The sequence below is a fragment of the Bubalus bubalis genome, chromosome 15 (assembly GCF_019923935.1).
Source record: "Bubalus bubalis isolate 160015118507 breed Murrah chromosome 15, NDDB_SH_1, whole genome shotgun sequence".
Lineage (NCBI taxonomy): Eukaryota > Metazoa > Chordata > Mammalia > Artiodactyla > Bovidae > Bubalus > Bubalus bubalis.
In genome coordinates, this window is record NC_059171.1 from 48,590,280 (window position 1) to 48,607,740 (window position 17,461).

The 17,461-nt window shown below is 40.9% G+C and overlaps 1 protein-coding gene across 2 annotated transcripts in view; it reads left to right on the forward strand.

Annotated features, from left to right (window-relative positions):
- Positions 1-17,461, forward strand: part of SLCO5A1 (solute carrier organic anion transporter family member 5A1) — a 145,635-nt gene that overhangs the window by 64,149 nt on the left and 64,025 nt on the right. For both annotated transcript variants that reach the window (XM_006073117.4, XM_025265277.3), the window contains exon 3: positions 5,812-6,029. In XM_006073117.4, the coding sequence (XP_006073179.2) occupies positions 5,812-6,029 (218 nt within the window). The remainder of the gene's footprint in view (positions 1-5,811; positions 6,030-17,461) is intronic.

Here is a 17,461-nt window from a genome sequence, read left to right on the forward strand (position 1 = left end):
TCTTGCCCTCCAGGGGTTACAGCTTCCCAGGTGGTACTAGTGGTAAATAACCCACCTGCCAATGCAGGAGACATAAGAGACGCGGTTCTATCCTGACTCCAGAGCTCTCAGATGATGTATTTGTGTTGTCTTAAGCCACGCAGTGTGTGGGGATTTGTTATCACAGCAATAGGAAACCAACACAGAGGAGCTGTGATCAACAGCTTAATCCACATTCTTTAGGATGAGATGGCTGTTTTCTTCATAGCAGAGGGAAGGAAAAGGGGAATGTGGCCTTGTTGGGTCTTCCCTGTGTACTTGAATTAGAACTTGCATTGTCTTTTCTGTGCCTTATAAAAAAATATTTCCCCCCCACTTATTGTATTTGTGTTTTGCTTTGTCCTCATCCACTGCCCAGAACTCTGTTTCCATTGTTCCACTCTTAGTGAGTCTTTTCGCTAAGAAATAGTTCATTTCCGTGGATGTGCTGAAGATTAATTTCTCCCTTGCACGCCTTTTTTGTTTAAATTAATTTTATTGGCATAGAGTCGCTTTGCAATGTTGTGTTAGTTTCTACTGTACAGCACAGTGAGTCAGCCACACATGTACATATACCCCCTCCCTTTTGGTCGCTTGATAGCCGTTGATTGTCTTGCTAAATACGTAAGCTTTGGATTTTATTTTTATATATTTTTTTAAAGTTGATATGTTGTGTTTTCATTTTTATCCAGTTCAAGATTATTATATATTTTTTTTCTTTTTGGCCACTCGACAAGTAGAGATTGAACTCATGCCTCCTTAGTGGACACACGGAGTCTTAACCACTGGACCACCAGAGAAGTCCCTAAGTTTAGAGTTTAAAAAAAGAACTCCAACTTTGGATGATAGGTTACTTATTCATATATATCCAAGGGCTGCATTTGAATTCTTCCCAGTTCTGAACTTGAACATGATATTTCTTCACAATTGCAAGCATTCAAAGTATTGGCATCCCAAATTTATTTAACATGGATTGGTACTGGGTACATATTGATAAGATATTTTCATTTTAGAATAGAGAATTTCATTATTAGAAACTAGTATTGAGTAATTACTTCCTAAAGAGTTTCTTAGACTACTTGTGTTCTCTCTGTGTTTCATTTTATAATGAAATTCTTACAATAATAACTTCATAAGTTGAGCTATGTGGGAATAATGTTTAACACTATTTTCTAAGCAGTTAATAAATATTAATTAAATTATAGAACACTTGTTATTTTCATAAGTAAATAGTCTTTGAAGGTGGAAGTGTTAAGATATATAATAGATGAGTCTGTCCTGGTAGAATTTTCAAATCGTACGAAAGGGAGTTCCCTTGTCAGCAGGAGGGGAATAACACAGGAATTTTATGTTCTTGGTCAACAGTAAAATTTTTGATCTCAATTACTATTTTCTTTGCAGTTCTGAAATAATTCAGAGTAAGAATTTTTAAAAAATTCTCAGAAAATTAGGCTATTAAAATGTATCTGTGACCATCCCATGTATAATCTGTGCTCTGTAAAGATGTCATGAGAAGAGCATGGCAAAAGGGAACAGCTGGAGGGAGAGAGGACAAAGAGGGCCAGATCACGGGCAGAGAGAAGGCAAGGAAGCAGGTGCTTTAGGATTATAAGTGCTTTATGCTGTTTTTGCTAAGTTTTCCAATGGGCATCAACCCAGTTGGTAGCAAAGTGAAGCAACTAAGTGTAGACCCTTGGGTTTAAATCCCGGTCTGCCACCTAATAACTGTGTGACCTTAGGGAAGTTACTTAACTCCTCTGAGCCCCAAGTTTTTTTTTTTCTTTAAACCACAAAATGGAAATAGTTGCAGTACCTACTTCATGGAGTTGTTGTGAGGAATAAATGAGTCTATGTATGTGGAGCTCTAAGTGGTTCTCCCTACATAATGTGTGTTAGCTGTTATTCAGTCTTTTGACTTTAATCTGTGCTCAAGTAGTTTTATTCATTTTAATGACTTAAAATTAGTTCTACAAATGTTAAAAGTTGTCCATATAGAAATGTATACTAGAGTTTTCTTTAAAAATGAATTTTGTCTGTTGAGCAGCTCTGTTTTTAACAGACTTCTAACCTTGAACAGAGACAGAGTTATTTGATACAACATTAGTTTTTATGATGCCTGATGATGATGGCTTCCCAGGCGATGCTGGTAAAGTTCCTGTCTGCTAAGGCAGGAGACGCAAGAGACACAGGTTCGATCCCTGGGTTGGGAAGATCCCCTGAAGAAGGAGATGGCAACCTACTCCAGTGTTCTTGCCTGGGAAAACCCATGGACAGACGAGCCTGGAGGGCTACAGTTCATGGGGTGGTGAAAGAGTCCGATACGACTTAGCGACTAACAACAGCGCAATAATGAAGATAGGTTTTTCGGTAAACATATGCTGGAAGAGAGAAGGAAGGAGTAAGCGAATAATGCTAATATTAGTTGGGTGCTCACTATGTGTCAAACAGTACATTAAAACCTTTACCAACATTTTCACTGAAGCATTATAACAACCACATGTCACCACTAAGAATTTGCCCATTTTGCAGGTGAGGAAATTGATGGTTGGCAATTTGATCATCGTGCCTAAAGTCTGAGAGTCAGTGAGAGATGGATAAGAAACTGAGTCCAGGGTGGAGGTTTTAGTCAGTGTACTTAACTGTCCTCCCTTCATGAAGAGTCTCTGGGTAATGACTCATGAAAGGGGTCCTGGCTTTTCCATTTTAGCTCTTACTGATGCATCTGTTTCTGACATATAATGCACACTTCCTTACCTTACCCAGCTTTTCTCGGAGTCCTCTTTGGCACCAGCTATCATATGTTCATTTCGATGTTACTGGAGACCAGTTTGCTCTGCTTAGAAATGTCCCTAAACCTTTTTTATTATTTTTGTTCAATTACTGCAATTCTTCCCCTTCTTCTGTTATTTATTCTCCCTTCGGAGTCCTCTGAGTATCTTTAATGTTTGCATGTAATTTTAAGTCAGTGGCTTTGGCTGGAGGTGGGGCCCTAAGTACAGATGTAAATAAAAAATAGTACTAGCTACCATGAAATTATTGTTGTTTGTTGTGGGGGGCAGGCTGTGGGACTCAGTGGTCCAGGATTTGCCTACCAATGTAGGAGATGCAAGAGATGCAGGTTTGATCTCTGGGTTGGGAAGATCCCCTGGAGAATGAAATGGCTATCTGCTCCAGTATTCTTGCCTGGAGAATCCCATGGATAGAGAAGCGGGGCAGGTTATAGTCCATGGGGTTGTAGAGAGTAGGACGAGACTGAGCAGCAGCATACTTTGTCTTCTTAATTTTGATTGTTTTCCCCAAAGTTATTATTTCCTCCCTTTCAGATGAGAAAGCCTGTTCAGAGAAGCAAACTAATTTCTCCAGACTCTTAGGGCTAGTAAGTGGTGAAGACTGGATAAACCCTGGGTCTTCCTGAAGCTATAGCTCAAGAACGGCCCCTCACACTCTGCTGCCTGGCCTCTTCTGGAGATAGTGTGAGAGGTCCAGGGAGCTAAGGAGTTCAGGGGACTTGAATGCAGAGTTTGCAGAAAGAAATTCAAGGAAGTTAAAGGCAGGGCTGGATTAGGAAAGACCTTGTAGGCAGCCAAGTACAAAAAGGGCCAGGTATTTTCATAGCTATGTTCCCTGCAGATAGATGACTCTCTTTTTAAAAAAAACGACCCTCATTCAGTTTATTTATTTAGGAAATGTTTTGAGTACCTAAACTGTGTTAGGCCCTGGGTTCATGATTATATTTGACTCATTGAGATTGCTGGAAGCCTGCTTTGAGACGTCTTCTCAAAATGAAATCCTTTTCTGATTGTTTTAATATCTTAATTGGATACAACATTAAGTGTCTTTGAAAATAGCACACTGGATTTTTAATGACTGGTTCTAGGAATGATTCTCTCAGCTAAGCTATGACCTTTAGCAGCTGATAACAGCATTTTAATAGAAACACTTGCTTTTCTAATTAATTAGAAAAAATTTTAATTAATTTTTTTGGCTGCACCTAGTAGCACACGGCATCTTAGTTCCCTGACCGGGGATCGAACTCATGACCCCTGTTGTGGAAGAGCAGAGTCTTAACCACTGCACCACCAGAGAAGTCCTGAAACATTTACTTTTTACAAATGAGTTTTTGCTTTGCAGTTGATCTATAAGCTGACTGGGTTGTATTCCACATGAAGGCTTAGAATGCTGGTTGCATTCTGATAACAGCTGATGGAACGTGTTGATACAGAGGCTAGAATCTGAGTGTTTATGAACTTGGAAGTTTTGAGGACAGAGTTTGAAGTTGAGGAATCCTAGTTGGACAATTTGTGACCCTATTAGGCAAGACCAGGGACCTCTATTTGTTAAGAAAAGATTGAAAGGAGACTGAAAAATTGCCCTTGGGGAATTATGCAGGCAAGAAGCCCCCAGGCCTTAATACATGCTCGAAACAGGACTAGAATTTGAGGTCTATTCTGTATTTGCTTCCTAGTCTCGGCATCATGGCAACTTCAGATGAGTTTAAAGACAGAATCTTGATTCTATGGAAACTCAAGTTTCACTTCTCCTGGGAAGCTTTCTGACACATTGATTTCCTTTCTGAATTTTTATAGCATTCAAGATCTTCCCAGCGCAGGGATCAAATCTGGGTCTCCTGCATTGCAGGCGGATTCTTTACTGTCTGAGCCACCAGGGAAGCCCTTCTATACCAAGTGATCTAACAATTATGTACATTCTTGCATTGTGGGGGATTGTTAGGAATTGTTTCTTATATCTTTAGCTCTTTACAAACAAGTTGTAAGTTCTTGAATGCGAAGATAGAGTGTATATCTTTGTCTCTCTTTTTTTTTTCCCTGGCCACATGATGAGTCGAGTGGCATGTGGGATCTTATCCCTGAGCAGGGATTGAGCAGGGAGCACAGAGTCTTAACCACTGGATCTCTGGGGAAGGCCCCAGGTGTAAATGCCTTTATCCCTACTTATTCTTGGTTAAGTTTTGGGAAGCCCAGCTAAGAAGGGTTAATACATTTTTAAGTGCTCGCAGAAAAATATTTGAATGCCATCAGCAATTTGAAAAACATTTCACACCAGGTATTTGTTTTTTTTTCTTTAAAAAAGTGTCTATATGGGTCCATAAAACATGATATAGACTCTATATTATTTTTCTATTAAATTTATGGGATATTGACTCAATTCTAACACACACACACATGCACACACACATTCACACGCACACGCACGCGCGCGTGCACACACACACACACACACACACCCTGTGCGTGCTCAGTTGTGTCCAATTCTTTTTGACTTTATGGACTGTAGCCCATCAGGCTCCTCTGTCCATGGGATTTTCCAGGCAAGAGTACTGGAGTGGGTTGCCATTGTCTCCTCCAGGGGAATCTTCATGACCTAAGGATTGAACCTGTGTCTCCTGCATTGGCAGGAGAATTCTTTATCACAGTGCCACCTGGGAAGCCCTTATGGGCCATTGATTTATTATAAAATGCGCATTGTAGTAGGACTAACAATGTTCATTAGCAGAACTGACACATGTGTGCTCAAAAATACTTGACTGAAATTCTAGTCAGGCTGGTGATTCTAATAATTATATATGATTACTGAGTACAGTTCTCATTTATACCACAGAAAGGGAGGATTCTTGTATTTTCTTAGGTTGTCTAACTTCTTAGTGCCGTACACCTGATGAAGGTAAAACGTGTTCTCTGGAGAAATTTGTCATCCCACATTTCTACTTTGCTAACTTGTTCTCACTCGTAATATAAAAGCCATAAATGCTGTTCACATCTCCCAATTTTTTAGGTGGAGTGGATTCCTCCTTTGTGCCATTGCAATGTTTCTTGTGATATTCCCAATGTTTACTTTTCCAAAAAAGCTTCCGCCTCGACACAAGAAAAAGAGAAAGAAAAAATATTCCACGGATGCTTCTGGTGATGATGACGTTATGAAGGAGAAACCAGACAGTTGTGAACAAGTGGACAAAAAAGTTTCTCCTATAGGATTTGGGAAGGATGTCAGAGGTAAAGTATACCTTTTGAATAAGTACATGCATGGTGCTTCGTATCAGTGCTACTCAAAGTGTGGTCCCCGGCCCCTGCTGTCTAATGGCAGTTTCTGGTCTGTGACAGGATAAGGGCTGAAGTTGAGAGTCAGTGTTGAAAACTGAAAAAAAAAAATTTCAGTGGGATAATTTTGTCTATCGACTCTAATAACAGTAATAAACTGGGCTCACATTTTGTATGTTTTACAAAATTGATTTTCTAATGATTCATCTTTCTTATAACTTGTAAAAGTATCAGTAACAGTAGACTGGATATAATCTAAAAATGGTCCTTCCTCACAGATAGTTTGAGAAGCACTGATTGAAATTCTAAAGGTGAAGACTTCATATTAGAATGAGAGATGTCTGATTTTTAAAATAATCGTTGCCTCATACAATGGATAGTTTGTCTCCAGGAACCATGGGTTTGGTAGTGTGTCCTGATCCTTATAGAAATACAAAACTCACCCTTAGGAAGGGATCTCATTCAGCAGTGACTCGGTCAAAGCTTCTAAGTGACCATGGAGAAGGACACCCAGGGCATGGGTCTCAAAACCAAGCAGAAAAACATCCAGAGAGTTTTCAGTGATGTGTACAGGTCTGTGTTTTCATTTTATTTCTCTTAAAAACAATCACTTTATTAAATCCAGATTAGGCAATCTCAAATCTAAACAACTTAATCTTTACCAGGCCATTTTTGTTCCATAGTCAATACCTTTCTTGAGTGACAATAAATCCCTTTAATCCAGGAAACCCATAATGCCACATTCCCATTAGTTCCTGCCTATTTCCTAAATTCTCTGAATTAAAGTTTTAAAATTAGGAAGCATAATATAAATCAAGTGGTTACATCAGTTAAGGTTGTTTTAGGTAAAATTCACTGAGGCCCATTCTCATCTCGTTTCGACCACGTGCATAGTAAAGTCAAAGAGGATCCTTTCAGGCCTAGAGGGAAGTTACTAATATATTATGGAACTGTGCCTGCAGCCTAATAGATTGGATTATTTTTAAAGACTCTATTTTGTTCAAAGCAGTGTAGTGACTGACATTTCATTGGAAATGCTTCTTCCCAGTTAAGTTTTAGATTTACCTTCCCCGTTCCCTCCCCATTATTTTGGGACAATGTTTACTTTTGGAACTGCCAAAATTACCTCCTCTGCTCTCATAACATAAAAGATTCTCTGGGTGGTAGTGAAGTAGAGCCTGAGCTCTTATCGCATGGACCACTTCACCATTTTTCATGGACATATGATGAACCATAATAAGGGAGTGATTTAAAAAAAAAATAACTCAATTGAGAACAAAGTTGATGTTAGAGAATTTACAACATAGAAATAGACTAAGGGTCTTAATTTAAGGAGAATATAAAGTTGATGCCAGAGGAGAAATAAAGGCTAGAGCTGAAGTTGTTTATTTTATGGCTTAGAGGTAGATGGCTAGAATGTGAAATATATGCTGTGTTGGATAGCAGAGAAAAGGGAGAGAGAAGACTGGTATGAAACACCAATAGCAGAGGCAACTGTTGATGGGAATGGAGTTCTTTGGAGGAGGCTGGGTGGACAGTGCTTTCATGAGCCAGCTGTCCTCCGGGTGCTTCCCATTTTCAAGGTGAGGACTGCCATGGCCAGGACCTTCTGAAGGTCTGTGCGTCTTCTTGGCCTGAAAGTCTTCTCTTAGGCTGGGAGACTGCTTGGCTCCTGCTTGAGGCAGGCTTCAGGTGCCAAGGAATTAACACTCTGGCCTCCCACCCCTAAAAGCAGTCTTAACCAGTGGCTGGTTGGCATCCCAGCTCTGTCCCCTCATGGTGAGACAATCCGTTGTAAGCTGCCCTTTCTTCCTCTTCCTGTGCATCACATCTATACTCCCCATCCAGTGCTTCTCAAACCCCCCAAATAAATGACTTGGACTTGGATCCTTGACTCAGAACCTGCTTCTGGGGCAAAGCTCACGTTGGCAGGCAGATTCACAAGTGATAAAAGCTGTCATGGGATTTTAAAATTATTTTTCAGAATTGAATCTATCTACTATTATGTTAAATGTCTTCTTGTACTCCTAGGGAGTGTTCTCCATCTTTTCTGTATTCAATTTAGTGGTTCAAGGTATTTTCTTTTAGAGGAAACATTAAGAAGAGTCTTTTGACAGTGATGGGTAGTTGGTTTATAAACTCCATTTTTATTCTGATTTTCTTGTAGATGTTTCTGATAAATTTCCAACTTTTTTACTCTATGCCTTAATTGTGATGAGTGATCTTTGGCAGCGAACCTTCCTGGTTAGGACATGGAGCTGGTTTATTTTACTTACTTCTACTTGCACTGGACTCTAAATGTATCTAGACTGGCACTTCCAGAAACATGTTCTCCTGTTAGAAAGGAATCCTGTTTAAATGGGATTATAAAGTGACAATGTTCTGCTAAAAATTCTTCAAGTGATGTTGATGATATTGGAATAATGTTCAAATACAGTATTTAAAATTATATATATCTTTTTCACATTTTATTTCTAATACCTATCACCTATAGGAAATGACAGTCTAATATTTCATCTGATTTTCAAAAGACTCAATTACATCTCTGAGAATCATTCTACTACAGACAAAATTTGTATTACAAAGCTGAGATACACTAGGTCTGTTTTTTTTTTAATTTTAAATATCTATTTAATACACACTTTGCAGTTTTACACTTGACCAACTGACATATAAAAATTATAACACAAATTTTTCCATGTATAACTTCTTTTTTTCAGGATTTTTTTTTTTCTTACTCATGTCTGTTACTATTTAGGTCTTGAATGAAAGATTGATTGCTGAGATTCCATTTTGAGTTAAACCGCAGTGTGATTCCCAGATCTTCTTTTTTCTTGTCCTGTTTTTTGGAGTAAGGCTCCTTTTATCCTTTATATTTGAAATTCATACATCAATATTAGCTTCTTCAAAGAGAAGGTATAAAGAGTGGCCAAGTTGGTATTTTTTGGTTCCTAAAATCAAAAATGATTTAGACCATAGAGGATAGTGCTCTTTGAAAAGCTTTATTGCAGAGAATGCAAGAAGAGAATGCACTTCGCTTTCCACCCACTGCCTCCACATTTTAATGATAGACATGGGGAAAATCTGACTCAGTGTTTCTAGGTTCTTATTATAAATTATGCAGGAATAAAACTGTTTTAAAACCACCACAAAGGAGAAAGTAAGAGTTTTTAGTGGATCTGCAGCGCCTTCCCATAAAGAGATGAGCACTGATGACTTCGACATCGTACCATAAAAATAAACAGTTAAAATATTTAAGTGGATCAATTTTTCTGAGGCTTGGGGTCTGGTATTTTAAAAGCCTTCCAAATTTAACTGGTTATCTTCTTCTTATTAAGCAGAAAATGTTTGGTGGCAGTTAATCATAAGAAAATTTTTATTTTTGTGTTCACTTTTAACTTCTAAGCTTAATTGCTTAGCATTATTACATAGCATAAAGCATGACAGACTTATGTGGCTTCCCTGGTGGCTCAGACAGTAAAGAATCTGCCTGCCAATGCAGGAGATGTGGGTTTGATCCCTGAGTTGGGAAGATCCCCTGGAGAAGCGACATACCAGTAATCTTGTCTGAAGAATTCCATGGACAGAGGAACCTGGTGGACTACAGTCCATGGGGTCACAAAGAGTCAGACATGACTGAGTGACTGACACTTTCACTTTTCACTTTCACATGACAGACTTGCTCTGCTAGAATTTTGTTTGTTTTGGAATAAAATATATTTATAATCCTAACTAAGTCAAATGGTTACTCTGAGGTGATGCATTGATTCGAAGAGGCCACTGACCCTCTTGTGCTATTGGTGGGAATGTAAATTGATACAGCCACTATAGAAGACAGTATGGAGCTTCCTTAAAAACCTAGGAATAAAGCTACCATATGACCCAGCAATCCCACTACTAGGCTTATACCCTGAGGAAACCAAAATTGAAAAAGACACATGTACCCCAATATTCATTGCAGCACTATGTACAATAGCTAGGTCATGGAAGCAACCTAGATGTCCATCAACAGATGAATGGATAGAGAAGCTGTAGTATATATACACAATGGGATATTACTCAGCCATAAAAGGAACACATTTGAATCAGTTCTAATGAGGTGGATGAACCTAGAGCCAAAGTGAAGTCCAAAAGAGAAAAAAATAACATATATTTATGCATATATGTGGAATCTAGAAAGATGGTACTGATGAATCTATTTGCAGGGCAGTAATGGAGAAGGCAATGGCACCCCACTCCAGTACTCTTGCCTGGAAAATCCCATGGACAGAAGAGCCTGGTTGGCTGCAGTCTATGGGGTCACTCAGAGTCGGACATGACTGAGCGACTTCATTTTCACTTTTCACTTTCATGCATTGGAGAAGGAAATGGCAACCCATTCCAGTGTTGTTGCCTGGAGAATCCCAGGGAGAGGGGAGCCTGGTGGGCTTCCGTCTATGGGGTCGCACAGAGTCAGACACGACTGAAGCGACTTAGCAGCAATGGAGATGCAGACATAGAGAATGGACTTGTGAACACAGTGGGGGAAGGAGAGGGAGGGATGAATGGAGAGAGTAGCATAGAAAGTATACCTTACTGCATGTTAAATAGCTAGCCAATAGGAATTTACTGTATGACTCAGGGAACTCAAACTGGGGCTCTGGAACAACCTAGAAGGGTGGGAGGTGGGAGGGACGTTCAAGAGGGTGGGGACATATGTGTACCTGTGACTGGTTCATGTTGATGTATGGCAGAAACCAATGCAATATTGTAAAGCAATTATCCTTCAACTAAAATAAAATTTAAAAAACAGAGGCCATTGGAAGTCAAAGAATTTTGATCACTAGAAGGTTATGTTGTCATCATTTAATTCAGTGACTGCTTATTCTGTAAAAGCTGCTGCACTCCAAGCTATGGCAGATTAGAAGATGAGTCAGCCATGATTTTCCCTCATAGAGCTTGTAGTCCACTGAGGGAGACAGGATGAGTACAGATGGAAATATACTAATGACCAAAAGAGAAGATAGACACCATGGTGTGAAGGTCACAGACAGGCGAGGGAATGTCTAGTTGAGGGACCAGGGAAAGTTTCATGGAGAAGGTGGGATTTATCTTTCCTGGAAAACTGGGAGGATGTCAGTAGGTGGATGTGGGATGGTGGGAGTGTTCCAGGAAGAGACAGTAAAGGCAAGAAGATCAGATGTGTAGATGCATTTGAAAATGCTGAGCAAGTGCATCTTGGTTGGTGTGTTGGCTGTACATGACGGAGCCCTGGGGGATGAAGTTGGGAAGGTCAGTTAGAGCCATCTTGTGTGTAGAGAGCTAAAGTTCTAGCTTTAATGAAACTCATCTCAATTGAGTAGTGGAGAGGTTTGAGCAGCCTTTGGCAGGCCCTCCATTAGGTCCTGTTAAATTAGGGAGAGAAGGGAGTGGAGTGGAAGCGGGGGGGACAAGGTAGAAAGCTATGGACAGAGCTCCAGAGAGGTGATGGCGGTTTTGCCTAGTAGAGATGGAAAGGACAGCAGCCTGCTAAACTAAGTTTTTCTTTGTTGGTTTTTGTTTGTTTGTTTGTTTGTTTTTTGGCCTCACTGCATGACATGCAGGATCAGGGACTGAACCCATGCCCCCTGCAGTGGAAGCCCAAAGCCCTAACTATTGGACCACCAGGGAATTTCCTCCTTGTCCCCTTTCAGTCGTTTTCAACTCTGTGGTCAAAAGGATCCTGTTAAAATGCCGCTCCTGGGCTCAAAGCTTCTGTGGTTTCCCAGTCTAACCCCTGGTTACCTGCTTGAGGCCATTTCCTTCCTGCAGTTAGATTCTGCTTCAACCATACTGGGCTCATCACTGTTGCTTGAGTATACCAAGCACACGCTCACCTCAGGGCAGTTGTTCTTGCCGTTCCTGTGCTGGGAGTTTTCTCCATGAGGCCCCTCACTTCCTTCAGGGTATTACTCAAACAATCCCTTTCTAATGAAGCCTTACCCAGCCACCCTATTTTAAAATTTCTACCTTTTCCTCCAAAGCTTCTTATCTCTTTCTCTCCTTAATTTTTCTCCTTAGCACTGATCACTTATCTAACATACTCTATGTTTTACTTATTGATCATCTTGGTAAGCTCCACAAAGGCAAGGTTTTCTTTTTTTTTTTTAATTGGTCCATCATGTTCTCTGATGAATTCCCACTGTCTAGTAGATACTCAGTAAATATTTGATGAATAAATTAATGAATGATGAGAATGGAGGGAAGAAGTTGTGTGTATAGGATATGGCAATTGCTATGGGAATTATGGGCTTCCCAGGTGCCGCAGTGGTAAAGAATCCGCCTGCAATGCAGGAGATGCAGGTTCAATCCCTGGCTTGGGAAGATCCCTTGGAGGAGGAAATGGCAACCCATTCTAGTATTCTTGCCTGGGAAATCCCGTGAACAGGGGAGCCTAGTGGGCTACAGTCCATGGGGTTGCAAAGAATCCAACGCACTGAGCACACTTGCACGGACTCATGGAATGATGGGAATGGAGGGATCCAAGATGGTTTCAGGGTTTCAAGCTCAGATGACGGAGAGAGGAGTTAAGGGGCGGAATGAATGAATTCTGAATGTGAGTTGCCCAAGAACGTCCAGAACTGTTGCATGTGTCTCTTTGCTCTGTGGTTTAAACCTAATATAGCATGGGATATGTTAGAGGCAATACTAGACTCAAAGAGGGATCACCAGAAGCCACGTGCCTGGGCCAAGCTATCTTAGCCTCTTGTATTTTGCCTTAGCTTTTTTGCTGACTTTAACTTTATTTTTAGGTTTGCAGCTCTTATTAAAAGCTGTTACCTGAATTCCCTGTATTTGCCATAGGAGCAAATGCCAGAGTGCTTTATACAAAACTCTATTTCTTGAGAACAGAGGTTCTCAAACTTAGTCTACCTAGGAAGCATCATGAGGGCTTCATAGAGCTCAGGGTGCTAGACCGAGGTGTGACCTGAGAATGTGACCTGAGAATCTGCATTTTGACAAGTTTCCAGGTGATGCTGTTGCAGATGGTCCAGGGACCACGCTGTGAGAATCTAGTGCTTTAGAACATGGAGCAAAGCTTTGTTTCTTAGGAGAAAATTAGGATGTTTCTGCTAACGATGATCATACAACTTTCTGCTTTTGTGGCTAGGAAACCAAGGGTCAAATTTGAAGCCCAGAAAGAATCTTTTCGCTGGCTTTGATGTGCTGTTCTGTTTATATCTTCTTTATTTCTTTTTTTCAAGGAAATATGATGCATTTCTTTTTCTTTTTTTATTGAAGTGTAGGGCTTCTCTGGTAGCTCAGCTGGCAAAGAATCTACCTGCAATGCAGGAGACCCCAGTTCAATGCCTGGGTCGAGAAGATCCTCTGGAGAAGGGATAGGTTACCCATTCTAGTATTCATGGATTTCCCTGATGGCTCAGATGGTAAAGAATCCACCTGCAGTTCGGAAGACTTGGGTTCGATCCCTGGGTTGGGAAGATCCCCTGGAGGAGGGCATGGCGACCCACCCCATTATTCTTGCCTGGAGAATCCCCATGGGCAGAGGAGCCTGGCAGGCTACAGTTCATGGGGTCACAGAGTCACATGACTGAGTGACTAAACACAGCATTGCTCAGAACTTCCCTGATGGGTCAGAGGGTAAAAATCCCCCTGTATTGTAGGAGACACAGGAGGTGTGGCTTCAATTCCTGGGTCGGGAAGATCCCCTGGAGGAGGGCATGGCAACCCACTCTGTATTGTTGCCTAAAAAATCCTGTGGACAGAGGAGCCTGACAGTCTATAGTCCAAAGAGTCACAAAAAGTCAGACAAAACTGAGCACACATAGTTAATTTACAATATTGATTGAGTTTTGGATGTGGAACATAGTGATATAGCATTTTTATGCTTTATACTTCATTTAAAGTTATTAGAAAACAATAGCTATATTCCCTGTGCTGTATAATATATGCTTGTGGCTTGTTTATTTTATACATGTGTGTGCGTAGTTGCTTAGTTTTGTCTAACTCTTTGTGACCCCATGGACTGTAGCCTGCCAGGCTTCTCTCCGTCCATGGGGATTCTCCAGGCAAGAATACTGGAGTGGGTTGCCATGCCCTCCTTCAGGGGATCTTCCCCACCCAGGGATGGAACCCATGTCTCCTGCTTTGCAGGCTGATTCTTTACCGCTGAGCCACCAAGGAAGCCCATGTTATACACAGTAGTTGTATTTCTTAATCCCTTACCTCTATCTTGCCCCCACCCCTTTCCTCTTCTCACTGGTAACCCATGGTTTGTTTATGTGAATCTGTTTCTGGTTTGCTATATGCATTTGTTTTACTTTTTAGATTACACATATAAGTGTTTACAGAGTGTTTGTCTGTGTTTGTCTAACATTTCACTAAGCATAATACTCTCTAGGTCCATCATGTTGCCGATGGCAGAATCCGATTCTTTTTCATGCTTTGTAGGGTTCCATTGTAAACATATGCCACATCTTCTTTATCCATTCATTTCATCTTCTCTAGAATTCTTTGTTTAATTTCTCTTTTACATTTATTTTGTTGTACCTTCAGCTTAGGAGGCAAAAGGTAAATGGTAACAGCCATGGCAAAGAATTCCCCAAAAAGAGCACACTTAAAATACTCAGTGCAAATTAACTGTGGAACTGTAACCAAAAGTGGGATCTGTCTGCTTGCCACTCAAAGATCAGTTTGGTGATCTTAAAGAGGCCAGTTTGGTGAAAAGGAAAGTTTGCTTTATTTTGGATGCTGGCAACTGGGAAGAAGGCCGGACGCTTGTCCAAATTCGACTCCTCCACCCTGACAGTCAGGGGGCAAAAGCTTTTATAGGCGGAGGGAGGGGGCTACCTGTAGAAAAGCACAGTCAGCTCTAACACTCATCTTGAAATTGGTCATCAGTGGTCTGATCAGCGTCATCTTGGTTGTAAGGAACAGTGAATCTTCGGTTCTAGGGTTGGTTGGTTTCTATTTCCTTGAGCCCAGTTCTTGGAATTAGGGCAGTTAATGTCATGGCTGAAGTTTGGTCATCATGCAGTTTACTTCTTAGACCTGGTGGGGGTTTCAGTATCTATAAGACAGTTCACAGGATAAGGCTCAGAATATTATCCCTAGCCCTTGAGAAGGAACTAAAGATCCTTGACTATGCTTATGACTACATTATTAGTATTTGCTTTCCTTTGACTGTTTTCCTTTGTTTCTGCATTTTCTCACTTCTCCAATTAAACTTATTCTTTGGCTAAAGTTTTTTCACAGACAAAAGGCAGGCAGAGGACATGGGAGGGGGCCAGAAGGACCGTAGGGTCCTGCTCTATTTCAGGACTAATGTTCATCAGAGTAGTGTCTACTTTGAAATATATATATAAATACTCATTAGATTTAAGCAAGCAGGATTGTACTATGGCTAGTAATCACTTATAATGTATTTTGGATCCGGGTGGCTGCTGTTTCTATTCACAGTCAGCAGGTAAGCGGTTCAGGAACTCAATGTACTCTCATACTGGAGCACGTTTGCTTGATGGTCAAAAACTGACAAACCTGGGCTTTCCTGGTGGCTCAGTGGTAAAGAATCCACCTGCCAGTGCAGGAGACATGGGGCCAAGAAGATCCCACATACCAAAGAGCAACTAAGCCCGTGCACAACTACTGAGCCTGTTCTCTAGAGCCTATGCTCGGAAACAAGAGAAGTCATCGTGATGGGAAGCCCCCACACCGCAACTAGAGAGTAGTTCCCACTCCCCACAACTAGAGAAAAGCTGGTGCAGCAACAAACACTCAGCACAGCCAAAATATTAATAAATAATTAAAAAAAAAACCAGTTAAGATGGTAAATTAAAAAAAAAAAGAAATCTATCACTACCTGCTGCTCATTATACCATGCACTGTGAGGCATTGGAGAACAGTAGGTGTGGTGTCTGAAGCAAAGTTACAGGGCTCAAAATAGCCTGGAGTTAAAACTCCCCTCCAGGGCCTCCCCACCATTCTATGCAAAACAAAGAACTCTCTCACCAAAAAAATGGACACTAGGTTGGTTATGCTCAGCTCCCAGCTGGTCCAGCCTCTGGCCAATCTCCAAAATTCCTTGCCCCAGCCATTTAAGAGATAACTACTCTGAACAACCCTGGAGAAGAACAGGCCCCCTTAAGACAGTAGCTTTCCACATACCTGCCTAAATATACTTAGTCTTTTCTTGGGTAAGGGCAGCAGCTCACTAATCTGACTGCTGCCCCTTCTCACCTCATTTAACGTGATCTGTTCCTGAAAAGTGCCGGTCTCGGTCTTGTTCTTTTTCTGAACCTTGCCTTCTCTAACTCCGTACCCTATAGTGTCTGCACTTGCTAAGGCTGTCCCTGGCAGCTTCTGTAAGAATCCAAGCACACCATGTAGCTCAGATTTTCTGAAACTTTGACTAATGGTCAAGGGATTACCTTTGATGCAAGATCAAGGGGAGGGACCACATCAAATTTGTTGTAGCATAGCCCCGTGGTGAGAATCCCTGGTGGTTCAGATGGTAAAGACTCCTCCTGCAATGCAGGAGATCTGGCTCAGACAGATCCCCTGGAGAAGGAAATGAATGCAACCCACTCCAGTATTCTTGCCTGGAGAATCCCATGGACAGAGGAGCCTGGTGGCCTCCAGTCCATGGGGTCACTAAGAGGCAGATACGACAGACAGACTAACAAACAGCCCTGTGGTGACTGGAGTTTAGCACCTGAGTCCAGGTGTGGGTACTGGCTGGCTGGGTTACCTGCACTGCCATTGATGTGCATGTGGGAACCAGCAAGGGATCTGCCGGTGATAGCAACACTTCTCAAAGTGATTTCTAAGTCTTGTCTACCTTGTATTATATTCTCTTGAATTTTGGAGGTTTGTATTAAGTTTTATTTCTATATTACTGCTGTTAAAGGCATTTCTAGTTTTAGTGTCAGATTGTCCTTGTAAGTGAATTTGTAAGAGTTCCTAGCATTCAGTGATCAAAAAAATGAAAATTACTACCGTTAGTCCCTCTATCATTCTTTTTTAAAAAATTATTTATTTATGTTTTGGCTGTGTTGGGTCTTTGTTTCAGCATGTGGGCTCAGTAGTTGTGGTGCATGGGCTTAGTTCTCCTGCAGCATGTAGGATCTTAGTTCCTTGACCAGGAGTCGCACCCAGGTCCCCTGCTTTGGAAGATGGTTTCTTAATCACTAGAGCACCAGGGAAATCCCTCCATCATTCTTTTTACCGCATCTTTGATTTCATGATGACACAGTTATAAATGACACCAAAAAACTTATCTAAGATATATTAGCATAAAAATTAATATTTGGCTGCAAATTGATAGACCCAGCAGCTTCTTTGCTAACTTTGCTTTTGAAACTTTGTAAAGTAATTTTGAATTACAATAAAAGCCACAGAAATAACACACA